The following is a 15,000-nucleotide window of genomic DNA, read 5'->3' as shown; positions in this document are numbered from 1 at the left end:
GGAGAGAGACACGGGGAGAGAGAGAGACACGGGGAGGGAGAGAGACACGGGGAGAGAGACACGGGGAGAGAGAGAGACACGGGGAGAGAGACACGGGGAGAGAGACACGGGGAGAGACACGGGGGGAGAGACACGGGGAGAGAGACACGGGGAGAGAGACACGGGGGGAGAGACACGGGGGGAGAGACACGGGGAGAGAGACACGGGGAGAGAGACACGGGGAGAGAGACACGGGGAGAGAGACACGGGGAGAGAGAGAGACACGGGGAGAGAGAGAGACACGGGGAGAGAGACACGGGGAGAGAGAGAGACACGGGGAGAGAGACACGGGGAGAGAGAGACACGGGGTGAGAGACATGGGGAGAGAGACACGGGGAGAGAGACACGGGGAGAGACACGGGGGGAGAGACACGGGGAGAGAGACACGGGGAGAGAGACACGGGGGGAGAGACACGGGGGGAGAGACACGGGGAGAGAGACACGGGGAGAGAGACACGGGGAGAGAGACACGGGGAGAGAGAGAGACACGGGGAGAGAGAGAGACACGGGGAGAGAGACACGGGGAGAGAGAGAGACACGGGGAGAGAGACACGGGGAGAGAGAGACACGGGGTGAGAGACATGGGGAGAGAGACACGGGGAGAGAGAGAGACACGGGGAGAGAGACACGGGGAGAGAGAGAGACACGGGGAGAGAGACACGGGGAGAGAGACACGGGGGGAGAGACACGGGGAGAGAGACACGGGGAGAGAGAGAGACACGGGGGGAGAGAGACACGGGGGGAGAGACACGGGGGGAGAGACACGGGGAGAGAGAGAGACACGGGGGGAGAGAGACACGGGGAGAGAGACACGGGGAGAGAGAGAGAGACACGGGGAGAGAGAGACATGGGGAGAGAGAGACATGGGGAGAGAGAGAGAGACACGGGGAGAGAGACACGGGGAGAGAGAGACACGGGGAGAGAGAGAGACACGAGGAGAGAGACATGGGGGGTGAGACACGGGGAGAGAGACACGGGGGGAGAGACACGGGGGGAGAGACGGGGGGAGAGACACGGGGAGAGAGAGAGACACGGGGGGAGAGAGACACGGGGAGAGAGACACGGGGAGAGAGACACGGGGAGAGAGAGAGACACGGGGAGAGAGACACGGGGAGAGAGAGAGACACGGTGGGAGAGAGACACGGGGAGAGAGACACGGGGAGAGAGACACGGGGAGAGAGACACGGGGAGAGAGACACGGGGAGAGAGACACGGGGGGAGAGACACGGGGAGAGAGACACGGGGGGAGAGAGACACGGGGGGAGAGACACGGGGAGAGAGACATGGGGGGAGAGACACGGGGAGAGAGAGAGACACGGGGAGAGAGACACAGGGAGAGAGACACGGGGAGAGAGAGAGACACGGGGGGAGAGAGACACGGGGCGAGAGACACGGGGGGATAGACACGGGGGGAGAGACACGGGAGGAGAGACACGGGGAGAGAGACACGGGGGGAGAGACACGGGGAGAGAGACACGGGGAGAGAGACACGGGGAGAGAGAGAGACACGGGGGGAGAGACACGGGGAGAGAGACACGGGGAGAGAGACACGGGGAGAGAGACACGGGGGGAGAGACACGGAGAGACAGATACACGGGGAGAGAGAGACACGGGGAGACACGGGGAGAGAGACACGGGGAGAGAGAGAGACACGGGGAGGGAGAGAGACACGGGGAGAGAGACACGGGGAGAGAGAGAGACACGGGGAGAGAGACACGGGGAGAGAGACACGGGGAGAGAGACACGGGGAGAGACACGGGGGGAGAGACACGGGGAGAGAGACACGGGGAGAGAGACACGGGGGGAGAGACACGGGGGGAGAGACACGGGGAGAGAGACACGGGGAGAGAGACACGGGGAGAGAGACACGGGGAGAGAGACACGGGGAGAGAGACACGGGGAGAGAGAGAGACACGGGGAGAGAGAGAGACACGGGGAGAGAGACACGGGGAGAGAGAGAGACACGGGGAGAGAGACACGGGGAGAGAGAGACACGGGGTGAGAGACATGGGGAGAGAGACACGGGGAGAGAGACACGGGGAGAGACACGGGGGGAGAGACACGGGGAGAGAGACACGGGGAGAGAGACACGGGGGGAGAGACACGGGGGGAGAGACACGGGGGGAGAGACACGGGGAGAGAGACACGGGGAGAGAGAGAGACACGGGGAGAGAGAGAGACACGGGGAGAGAGAGAGACACGGGGAGAGAGACACGGGGAGAGAGAGAGACACGGGGAGAGAGAGACACGGGGAGAGAGACACGGGGAGAGAGAGACACGGGGTGAGAGACACGGGGAGAGAGACACGGGGAGAGAGAGAGACACGGGGAGAGAGACACGGGGAGAGAGAGCCACGGGGAGAGAGACACGGGGAGAGAGACACGGGGGGAGAGACACGGGGAGAGAGACACGGGGAGAGAGAGAGACACGGGGGGAGAGAGACACGGGGGGAGAGACACGGGGGGAGAGACACGGGGAGAGAGAGAGACACGGGGGGAGAGAGACACGGGGAGAGAGACACGGGGAGAGAGAGAGAGACACGGGGAGAGAGAGACATGGGGAGAGAGAGAGAGACACGGGGAGAGAGACACGGGGAGAGAGAGACACGAGGAGAGAGACACGGGGGGTGAGACACGGGGAGAGAGACACGGGCGGAGAGACACGGGGGGAGAGACGGGGGGAGAGACACGGGGAGAGAGAGAGACACGGGGGGAGAGAGACACGGGGAGAGAGACACGGGGAGAGAGACACGGGGAGAGAGAGAGAGACACGGGGAGAGAGAGACATGGGGAGAGAGAGAGACACGGGGGGAGAGAGACACGGGGAGAGAGAGAGAGACACGGGGAGAGAGAGACATGGGGAGAGAGAGAGACACGGGGAGAGAGAGACACGGGGGGGGAGACACGGGGAGAGAGAGAGAGACACGGGGAGAGAGACACGGGGAGAGAGAGAGACACGGGGGGAGAGAGACACGGGGAGAGAGACACGGGGAGAGAGAGAGACACGGGGAGAGAGACACGGGGGGAGAGACACGGGGAGAGAGACACGGGGGGAGAGAGACACGGGGGGAGAGACACGGGGAGAGAGACACGGGGGGAGAGACACGGGGGGAGAGAGACACGGGGGGAGAGAGACACGGGGAGAGAGAGAGACACGAGGAGAGAGACACGGGGAGAGAGACACGGGGAGAGAGACACGGGGGGAGAGACACGGGGAGAGAGACACGGGGGGAGAGAGACACGGGGGGAGAGACACGGGGAGAGAGACACGGGGAGAGAGACACGGGGGGAGAGACACGGGGGGAGAGACACGGGGGGAGAGACACGGGGGGAGAGAGACACGGGGGGAGAGACACGGGGGGAGAGACACGGGGGGAGAGACACGGGGAGAGAGACACGGGGGGAGAGACACGGGGAGAGAGACACGGGGAGAGAGACACGGGGAGAGAGAGAGACACGGGGGGAGAGACACGGGGAGAGAGACACGGGGAGAGAGACACGGGGAGAGAGACACGGGGAGAGAGACACGGGGGGAGAGACACGGAGAGACAGATACACGGGGAGAGAGAGACACGGGGAGACACGGGGAGAGAGACACGGGGAGAGAGAGAGACACGGGGAGGGAGAGAGACACGGGGAGAGAGACACGGGGAGAGAGAGAGACACGGGGAGAGAGACACGGGGAGAGAGACACGGGGAGAGAGACACGGGGAGAGACACGGGGGGAGAGACACGGGGAGAGAGACACGGGGAGAGAGACACGGGGGGAGAGACACGGGGGGAGAGACACGGGGAGAGAGACACGGGGAGAGAGACACGGGGAGAGAGACACGGGGAGAGAGACACGGGGAGAGAGACACGGGGAGAGAGAGAGACACGGGGAGAGAGACACGGGGAGAGAGAGAGACACGGGGAGAGAGACACGGGGAGAGAGAGACACGGGGTGAGAGACATGGGGAGAGAGACACGGGGAGAGAGACACGGGGAGAGACACGGGGGGAGAGACACGGGGAGAGAGACACGGGGAGAGAGACACGGGGGGAGAGACACGGGGGGAGAGACACGGGGAGAGAGACACGGGGAGAGAGACACGGGGAGAGAGACACGGGGAGAGAGAGAGACACGGGGAGAGAGAGAGACACGGGGAGAGAGACACGGGGAGAGAGAGAGACACGGGGAGAGAGACACGGGGAGAGAGAGACACGGGGTGAGAGACATGGGGAGAGAGACACGGGGAGAGAGAGAGACACGGGGAGAGAGACACGGGGAGAGAGAGAGACACGGGGAGAGAGACACGGGGGGAGAGACACGGGGAGAGAGACACGGGGAGAGAGAGAGACACGGGGGGAGAGAGACACGGGGGGAGAGACACGGGGGGAGAGACACGGGGAGAGAGAGAGACACGGGGGGAGAGAGACACGGGGAGAGAGACACGGGGAGAGAGAGAGAGACACGGGGAGAGAGAGACATGGGGAGAGAGAGAGAGACACGGGGAGAGAGACACGGGGAGAGAGAGACACGGGGAGAGAGAGAGACACGAGGAGAGAGACATGGGGGGTGAGACACGGGGAGAGAGACACGGGGGGAGAGACACGGGGGGAGAGACGGGGGGAGAGACACGGGGAGAGAGAGAGACACGGGGGGAGAGAGACACGGGGAGAGAGACACGGGGAGAGAGACACGGGGAGAGAGAGAGACACGGGGAGAGAGACACGGGGAGAGAGAGAGACACGGTGGGAGAGAGACACGGGGAGAGAGACACGGGGAGAGAGACACGGGGAGAGAGACACGGGGAGAGAGACACGGGGAGAGAGACACGGGGGGAGAGACACGGGGAGAGAGACACGGGGGGAGAGAGACACGGGGGGAGAGACACGGGGAGAGAGACATGGGGGGAGAGACACGGGGAGAGAGAGAGACACGGGGAGAGAGACACAGGGAGAGAGACACGGGGAGAGAGAGAGACACGGGGGGAGAGAGACACGGGGAGAGAGACACGGGGGGAGAGACACGGGGGGAGAGACACGGGAGGAGAGACACGGGGAGAGAGACACGGGGGGAGAGACACGGGGAGAGAGACACGGGGAGAGAGACACGGGGAGAGAGAGAGACACGGGGGGAGAGACACGGGGAGAGAGACACGGGGAGAGAGACACGGGGAGAGAGACACGGGGGGAGAGACACGGAGAGACAGATACACGGGGAGAGAGAGACACGGGGAGACACGGGGAGAGAGACACGGGGAGAGAGAGAGACACGGGGAGGGAGAGAGACACGGGGAGAGAGACACGGGGAGAGAGAGAGACACGGGGAGAGAGAGAGACACGGGGAGAGAGACACGGGGAGAGAGACACGGGGAGAGACACGGGGGGAGAGACACGGGGAGAGAGACACGGGGAGAGAGACACGGGGGGAGAGACACGGGGGGAGAGACACGGGGAGAGAGACACGGGGAGAGAGACACGGGGAGAGAGACACGGGGAGAGAGACACGGGGAGAGAGAGAGACACGGGGAGAGAGAGAGACACGGGGAGAGAGACACGGGGAGAGAGAGAGACACGGGGAGAGAGACACGGGGAGAGAGAGACACGGGGTGAGAGACATGGGGAGAGAGACACGGGGAGAGAGACACGGGGAGAGACACGGGGGGAGAGACACGGGGAGAGAGACACGGGGAGAGAGACACGGGGGGAGAGACACGGGGGGAGAGACACGGGGGGAGAGACACGGGGAGAGAGACACGGGGAGAGAGACACGGGGAGAGAGAGAGACACGGGGAGAGAGAGAGACACGGGGAGAGAGAGAGACACGGGGAGAGAGAGAGACACGGGGAGAGAGACACGGGGAGAGAGAGAGACACGGGGAGAGAGACACGGGGAGAGAGAGACACGGGGTGAGAGACACGGGGAGAGAGACACGGGGAGAGAGAGAGACACGGGGAGAGAGACACGGGGAGAGAGAGAGCCACGGGGAGAGAGACACGGGGAGAGAGACACGGGGGGAGAGACACGGGGAGAGAGACACGGGGAGAGAGAGAGACACGGGGGGAGAGAGACACGGGGGGAGAGACACGGGGGGAGAGACACGGGGAGAGAGAGAGACACGGGGGGAGAGAGACACGGGGAGAGAGACACGGGGAGAGAGAGAGAGACACGGGGAGAGAGAGACATGGGGAGAGAGAGAGAGACACGGGGAGAGAGACACGGGGAGAGAGAGACACGAGGAGAGAGACACGGGGGGTGAGACACGGGGAGAGAGACACGGGCGGAGAGACACGGGGGGAGAGACGGGGGGAGAGACACGGGGAGAGAGAGAGACACGGGGGGAGAGAGACACGGGGAGAGAGACACGGGGAGAGAGACACGGGGAGAGAGAGAGAGACACGGGGAGAGAGAGACATGGGGAGAGAGAGAGAGACACGGGGAGAGAGAGAGACACGGGGAGAGAGACACGGGGAGAGAGAGACACGGGGAGAGAGACACGGGGAGAGAGAGACACGGGGAGAGAGACACGGGGGGAGAGACACGGGGAGAGAGAGACGGAGAGAGAGACACGGGGAGAGAGACACGGGGAGAGATACACGGGGAGAGACACGGGGAGAGAGACACGGGGAGAGAGAGACACGGGGAGAGAGAGAGACGGGGAGAGAGACACGGGGAGAGAGAGACACGGGGAGAGAGAGAGACACGGGGAGAGAGAGACACGGGGAGAGAGACACGGAGAGAGAGACACGGGGAGAGAGACACGGGGAGAGAGACACGGGAGGAGAGAGACACGGGGAGAGAGTTAGAGACACGGGGAGAGAGACACGGGGAGAGAGACACGGGGGGAGAGACACGGGGAGAGAGAGAGACACGGGGAGAGAGACACGGGGGGAGAGACACGGGGGGAGAGAGAGACACGGGGAGAGACACACGGGGAGAGAGACACGGGGAGAGAGACACGGGGAGAGAGACACGGGGAGAGAGACACGGGGAGAGACACACGGGGAGAGACACACGGGGAGAGACACACGGGGAGAGAGACACGGGGAGAGAGACACGGGGAGAGAGACACGGGGAGAGAGACATGGGGAGAGAGACACGGGGAGAGAGACACGGGGAGAGAGACACGGGGAGAGAGACACGGGGAGAGACACGGGGAGAGAGACACGGGGAGAGAGACACGGGGAGAGACACACGGGGAGAGAGACACGGGGAGAGAGACACGGGGAGAGAGACACGGGGAGAGAGAGACACGGGGAGAGAGACACGGGGAGAGAGACACGGGGAGAGATACACGGGGAGAGAGACACGGGGAGAGAGACACGGGGAGAGAGACACGGGGAGAGAGACACGGGGAGAGATACACGGGGAGAGAGACACGGGGAGAGAGACACGGGGAGAGAGACACGGGGAGAGAGACACGGGGAGAGAGACACGGGGAGAGAAACACGGGGAGAGATACACGGGGAGAGAGACACGGGGAGAGAGACACGGGGAGAGAAACACGGGGAGAGATACACGGGGAGAGAGACACGGGGAGAGAGACACGGGGAGAGACACACGGGGAGAGACACACGGGGAGAGAGACACGGGGAGAGAGACACGGGGAGAGATACACGGGGAGAGAGACACGGGGAGAGAGACACGGGGAGAGAGACACGGGGAGAGAGACACGGGGAGAGAGACACGGGGAGAGAAACACGGGGAGAGATACACGGGGAGAGAGACACGGGGAGAGAGACACGGGGAGAGAAACACGGGGAGAGATACACGGGGAGAGAGACACGGGGAGAGACACACGGGGAGAGACACACGGGGAGAGAGACACGGGGAGAGAGACACGGGGAGAGATACACGGGGAGAGATACACGGGGAGAGAGACACGGGGAGAGAGACACGGGGAGAGATACACGGGGAGAGACACACGGGGAGAGACACACGGGGAGAGAGACACGGGGAGAGAGACACGGGGAGAGAGACACGGGGAGAGAGACACGGTGAGAGAGACACGGGGAGAGAGACACGGGGAGAGAAACACGGAGAAGAGAGAGAGACACGGGGAGAGAGACACGGGGATGTTGTTGTTGATGTTGTTGATGTTGTTGATGTTGTTGTTGTTGTTGATGATGTTGTTGTTGATGTTGTTGATGTTGTTGATGTGCAGATCGCCAGTTCGTGTTGTGCCGCTGCCCGGCTTTGCTGCAGGAGATGATCAGCATCAGCTGGCAACTCATCCAGGCCGGCAGATACCGGGGCAGTAAGTCACCCAGTTAGTCACCCAGTTAGTCACCCAGTTAGTCACTCACTCACTGACTCACTCACTGACTGACTGATGATCAGCATCAGCTGGCAACTCATCCAGGCCGGCAGATACCGGGGCAGTAAGTCACCCAGTTAGTCACCCAGTTAGTCACCCAGTTAGTCACTCACTCACTGACTCACTCACTGACTGACTGATGATCAGCATCAGCTGGCAACTCATCCAGGCCGGCAGATACCGGGGCAGTAAGTCACCCAGTTAGTCACTCAGTTAGTCACCCAGTTAGTCACTCACTCACTCACTGACTCACTCACTGACTGACTGATGATCAGCATCAGCTGGCAACTCATCCAGGCCGGCAGATACCGGGGCAGTAAGTCACCCAGTTAGTCACCCAGTTAGTCACCCAGTTAGTCACCCAGTTAGTCACTCAGTTAGTCACTCACTCACTGACTCACTCACTGACTGACTGATGATCAGCATCAGCTGGCAACTCATCCAGGCCGGCAGATACCGGGGCAGTAAGTCACCCAGTTAGTCACCCAGTTAGTCACCCAGTTAGTCACTCAGTTACTCACTCAGTTAGTCACCCAGTTAGTCACCCAGTTAGTCACCCAGTTAGTCACTCAGTAAGTCACCCAGTTAGTCACCCAGTTAGTCACCCAGTTAGTCACCCAGTTAGTCACCCAGTTAGTCACCCAGTTAGTCACTCACTCACTCACTGACTCACTCACTGACTGAATGATGATCAGCATCAGCTGGCAACTCATCCAGGCCGGCAGATACCGGGGCAGTAAGTCACCCAGTTAGTCACCCAGTTAGTCACTCAGTAAGTCACCCAGTTAGTCACCCAGTTAGTCACCCAGTTAGTCACCCAGTTAGTCACCCAGTTAGTCACCCAGTTAGTCACCCAGTTAGTCACCCAGTTAGTCACCCAGTTAGTCACTCAGTTACTCACTCAGTTAGTCACTCAGTTAGTCACTCAGTTAGTCACTCAGTTAGTTAGTCACCCAGTTAGTCACCCAGTTAGTCACCCAGTTAGTCACCCAGTTAGTCACCCAGTTAGTCACCCAGTTAGTCACCCAGTTAGTCACTCAGTTAGTCTCCCAGTTAGTCACTCAGTTACTCACTCAGTTAGTCACTCAGTTAGTCACTCAGTTAGTCACTCACTCACTCAGTCACTCAGTTAGTCACCCAGTTAGTCACTCAGTTAGTCACCCAGTAAGTCACCCAGTTAGTCACCCAGTTAGTCACCCAGTTAGTCACCCAGTTAGTTAGTCACTCAGTTAGTCACTCACTCAGTTAGTCACTCAGTTAGTCACTCAGTTAGTCACTCAGTTAGTCTCTCAGTTAGTCACTCAGTTAGTTAGTCACCCAGTTAGTCACCCAGTTAGCCACTCACTCAGTTAGTCACTCACTCACTCACTGACTCACTCACTGACTCACTCACTGACTCACTCACTGACTGACTGATGATCAGCATCAGCTGGCAACTCATCCAGGCCGGCAGATACCGGGGCAGTAAGTCACCCAGTTAGTCACCCAGTTAGTCACCCAGTTAGTCACCCAGTTAGTCACTCACTCACTGACTCACTCACTGACTGACTGATGATCAGCATCAGCTGGCAACTCATCCAGGCCGGCAGATACCGGGGCAGTAAGTCACCCAGTTAGTCACCCAGTTAGTCACCCAGTTAGTCACCCAGTTAGTCACCCAGTTAGTCACTCAGTATGTCACCCAGTTAGTCACTCAGTTAGTCACTCAGTTAGTCACTCAGTTAGTCTCTCAGTTAGTCACTCAGTTAGTTAGTCACCCAGTTAGTCACCCAGTTAGCCACTCACTCACTCAGTTAGTCACTCAGTTAGTCACTCACTCACTCACTGACTCACTCACTGACTGACTGATGATCAGCATCAGCTGGCAACTCATCCAGGCCGGCAGATACCGGGGCAGTAAGTCACCCAGTTAGTCACCCAGTTAGTCACCCAGTTAGTCACCCAGTTAGTCACCCAGTTAGTCACCCAGTTAGTCACCCAGTTAGTTAGTCACCCAGTTAGTCACCCAGTTAGTCACTCACTCACTGACTCACTCACTGACTGACTGATGATCAGCATCAGCTGGCAACTCATCCAGGCCGGCAGATACCGGGGCAGTAAGTCACCCAGTTAGTCACCCAGTTAGTCACCCAGTTAGTCACCCAGTTAGTCACTCACTCACTCACTGACTCACTCACTGACTGAATGATGATCAGCATCAGCTGGCAACTCATCCAGGCCGGCAGATACCGGGGCAGTAAGTCACCCAGTTAGTCACCCAGTTAGTCACCCAGTTAGTCACCCAGTTAGTCACCCAGTTAGTCACCCAGTTACTCACTCACTCACTCACTGACTCACTCACTGACTGACTGATGATCAGCATCAGCTGGCAACTCATCCAGGCCGGCAGATACCGGGGCAGTAAGTCACCCAGTTAGTCACCCAGTTAGTCACCCAGTTAGTCACCCAGTTAGTCACCTAGTTAGTCACCCAGTTAGTCACTCAGTTAGTCACTCACTCACTCACTGACTGACTGATGATCAGCATCAGCTGGCAACTCATCCAGGCCGGCAGATACCGGGGCAGTAAGTCACCCAGTTAGTCACCCAGTTAGTCACCCAGTTAGTCACCCAGTTAGTCACTCAGTTAGTCACTCAGTTAGTTAGTCACCCAGTTAGTCACTCACTCAGTTAGTCACTCAGTTAGTCACTCAGTTAGTCACTCAGTTAGTTAGTCACCCAGTTAGTCACCCAGTTAGTCACTCACTCACTCACTGACTCACTCACTGACTGACTGATGATCCGCATCAGCTGGCAACTCATCCAGGCCGGCAGATACCGGGGCAGTAAGTCACCCAGTTAGTCACCCAGTTAGTCACCCAATTAGTCACCCAGTTAGTCACCCAGTTAGTCACCCAGTTAGTCACTCAGTTAGTTAGTCACTCAGTCACTCAGTTAGTCACTCAGTTAGTTAGTCACTTACTCAGTTAGTCACTCAGTTAGTTAGTCACTCAGTTAGTCACTCAGTTAGTCACTCAGTTAGTCACTCAGTTAGTCACTCACTCACCCAGTTAGTCACCCAGTTAGTCACTCAGTTAGTCGCTCAGTTAGTCACTCAGTTAGTCACTCAGTTAGTTAGTCACTCAGTTAGTCACTCAGTTAGTCACTCAGTTAGTCACTCAGTTAGTTAGTCACTCAGTTAGTTAGTCACTCAGTTAGTCACTCAGTTAGTCACTCAGTTAGTCACTCACTCAGTTAGTCACTCAGTTAGTTAGTCACCCAGTTAGTCACACAGTTAGTCACCCAGTTAGTCACCCAGTTAGTTAGTCATCCAGTTAGTCACTCAGTTAGTCACTCACTCAGTCACTCAGTTAGTCACTCACTCAGTCACTCAGTTAGTCACTCAGTTAGTCACTCAGTTAGTCACTCACACACTCAGTTAGTCACTCACTCACTCAGTCACTCACTCACTCACTCACTGACTCACTCACTGACTCTGTGTCTCACTCACTGACTCACTCACTGACTCACTCACTGACTCACCCACTGTCTCTGTGTCTCACTCACTGACTCACTCACTGAATCACTCACTGACTCACCCACTGTCTCTGTGTCTCACTCACTGACTCACTCACTGACTCACTCACTGACTCACCCACTGACTCTGTGTCTCACTCACTGACTCACTCACTGACTCTGTGTCTCACTCACTGACTCACTCACTGACTCACTCACTGACTCACTCACTGACTCACCCACTGTCTCTGTGTCTCACTCACTGACTCACTCACTGAATCACTCACTGACTCACCCACTGTCTCTGTGTCTCACTCACTGACTCACTCACTGACTCACTCACTGACTCACCCACTGACTCTGTGTCTCACTCACTGACTCACTCACTGACTCTGTGTCTCACTCACTGACTCACTCACTGCCTCACTCACTGACTCACCCACTGACTCACTCACTGACTCACCCACTCACTGACTCACCCACCCACTGACTCACCCACTGTCCCCGTGTCTCACTGTGTGTCTCAGTGCCAGACGCGGTGCACCTGCAGACGGTGGAGACGTTCATGAAGCTGTCCCAGATGCTGGTGCAGGGCCTGTGGGAGTCTCACTGACTCACTCACTGACTCACCCACTGACTCTGTGTCTCACTCACTGACTCACTCACTGACTCTGTGTCTCACTCACTGACTCACTCACTGACTCACTCACTGACTCACTCACTGACTCACTCACTGACTCTGTGTCTCACTCACTGACTCACTCACTGACTCTGTGTCTCACTCACTGACTCACTCACTGACTCACTCACTGACTCATTCACTGACTCTGTGTCTCACTCACTGACTCATTCACTGACTCTGTGTCTCACTCACTGCCTCACTCACTGCCTCACTCACTGACTCACCCACTGACTCACTCACTGACTCACCCACTCACTGACTCACCCACTGTCCCCGTGTCTCACTGTGTGTCTCAGTGCCAGACGCGGTGCACCTGCAGACGGTGGAGACGTTCATGAAGCTGTCCCAGATGCTGGTGCAGGGCCTGTGGGAGTCTCGCTGACTCACTCACTGACTCACCCACTCACTGACTCACCCACCCACTGACTCACCCACTGTCCCCGTGTCTCACTGTGTGTCTCAGTGCCAGACGCGGTGCACCTGCAGACGGTGGAGACGTTCATGAAGCTGTCCCAGATGCTGGTGCAGGGCCTGTGGGAGTCTCGCTGACTCACTCATTGACTCACCCACTGACTCACCCACTGTCCCCGTGTCTCACTGTGTCTCAGTGCCAGACGCGGTGCACCTGCAGACGGTGGAGACGTGCATGAAGCTGTCCCAGATGCTGGTGCAGGGCCTGTGGGAGTCTCGCTGACTCACTCACTGACTCACCCACTCACTGACTCACCCACTGACTCACCCACTGTCCCCGTGTCTCACTGTGTGTCTCAGTGCCAGACGCGGTGCACCTGCAGACGGTGGAGACGTTCATGAAGCTGTCCCAGATGCTGGTGCAGGGCCTGTGGGAGTCTCGCTGACTCACTCACTGACTCACCCACTCACTGACTCACCCACCCACTGACTCACCCACTGTCCCCGTGTCTCACTGTGTGTCTCAGTGCCAGACGCGGTGCACCTGCAGACGGTGGAGACGTTCATGAAGCTGTCCCAGATGCTGGTGCAGGGCCTGTGGGAGTCTCGCTGACTCACTCACTGACTCACCCACCCACTGACTCACCCACTGTCCCCGTGTCTCGCTGTGTGTCTCAGTGCCAGACGCGGTGCACCTGCAGACGGTGGAGACGTGCATGAAGCTGTCCCAGATGCTGGTGCAGGGCCTGTGGGAGTCTCGCTGACTCACTCACTGACTCACCCACCCACTGACTCACCCACTGTCCCCGTGTCTCGCTGTGTGTCTCAGTGCCAGACGCGGTGCACCTGCAGACGGTGGAGACGTGCATGAAGCTGTCCCAGATGCTGGTGCAGGGCCTGTGGGAGTCTCGCTGCGTCTTCCTGCAGCTGCCTCACGTACGCGACCAACACCTGCGCCACTTCTCCTCCAAGAAGGTGCGGGGGGGGGAGGGGTGGGATGACCTGTTGTCTCCCCCCGTGTCTGTCTCCCTGTGTCTTTCTCTCCGTGTCTCCCCGTATCTCTCTCCCCGTGTCTCTCTCCCCGTGTCTCCCCGTATCTCTCTCCCCGTGTCTCTCTCCCCGTGTCTCCCCGTGTCTCTCTCCCCGTGTCTCTCTCCCCGTGTCTCTCTCCCCGTGTCTCTCTCTCTCCCCGTGTCTCTCTCTCCCCGTGTCTCTCTCACCGTGTCTCCCCGTGTCTCTCTCCCCGTGTCTCCCCGTGTCTCTCTCTCTCCCCGCCCGTGTCTCTCTCCCCCCGTGTCTCTCTCCCCGTGTCTCTCTCCCCCCGTGTCTCTCTCCCCCCGTGTCTCTCTCCCCGTGTCTCTCTCCCCGTGTCTCTCTCTCTCCCCGTGTCTCTCTCTCTCTCCCCGTGTCTCTCTCCCCGTGTCTCTCTCCCCGTGTCTCTCTCTCTCCCCGTGTCTCTCTCTCTCCCCGTGTCTCTCTCCCCCCGTGTCTCTCTCCCCGTGTCTCTCCCCCCGTGTCTCTCTCCCCGTGTCTCCCCGTGTCTCTCTCCCCGTGTCTCTCTCCCCGTGTCTCTCTCCCCGTGTCTCTCTCTCTCCCCGTGTCTCTCTCTCCCCGTGTCTCTCTCTCCCCGTGTCTCTCTCACCGTGTCTCCCCGTGTCTCTCTCCCCGTGTCTCCCCGTGTCTCTCTCTCTCCCCGCCCGTGTCTCTCTCCCCCCGTGTCTCTCTCCCCGTGTCTCTCTCCCCCCGTGTCTCTCTCCCCCCGTGTTTCTCTCCCCGTGTCTCTCTCCCCGTGTCTCTCTCTTTCTCCCCATGTCTCTCTCTCTCCTCGTGTCTCTCTCTCTCTCCCCGTGTCTCTCTCCCCGTGTCTCTCTCCCCGTGTCTCTCTCCCCGTGTCTCTCTCTCTCCCCGTGTCTCTCTCCCCGTGTCTCTCCCCCCGTGTCTCTCTCCCCGTGTCTCTCTCCCCGTGTCTCTCTCTCTCCCCGTGTCTCTCTCCCCGTGTCTCTCTCTCCCCGTGTCTCTCTCTCCCCCCGTGTCTCTCCCCCCCCGTGTCTCTCTCCCCGTGTCTCTCTCCCCG

The 15,000-nt window shown here is 59.5% G+C and overlaps 1 protein-coding gene across 1 annotated transcript in view; it reads left to right on the top strand.

The window, feature by feature from the left end:
- SEC63 (SEC63 protein translocation regulator) overlaps nucleotides 1–15,000 on the top strand; it is a gene marked incomplete at its 5' end in the record, with an annotated part of 64,790 nt that overhangs the window by 2,073 nt on the left and 47,717 nt on the right. Inside the window, 2 exons of the mRNA XM_078879937.1 lie at nucleotides 8,187–8,279; nucleotides 13,756–13,901. Of these exons, the coding sequence (XP_078736063.1) occupies nucleotides 8,187–8,279; nucleotides 13,756–13,901 (239 nt within the window). The remainder of the gene's footprint in view (nucleotides 1–8,186; nucleotides 8,280–13,755; nucleotides 13,902–15,000) is intronic.

Source organism: Lampetra fluviatilis, chromosome 55, assembly GCF_964198595.1.
Source record: "Lampetra fluviatilis chromosome 55, kcLamFluv1.1, whole genome shotgun sequence".
Taxonomy (NCBI): domain Eukaryota; kingdom Metazoa; phylum Chordata; class Hyperoartia; order Petromyzontiformes; family Petromyzontidae; genus Lampetra; species Lampetra fluviatilis.
Note: the sequence above shows the minus strand (reverse complement) of the source record. Positions and strands in the feature narration are given on the sequence as shown.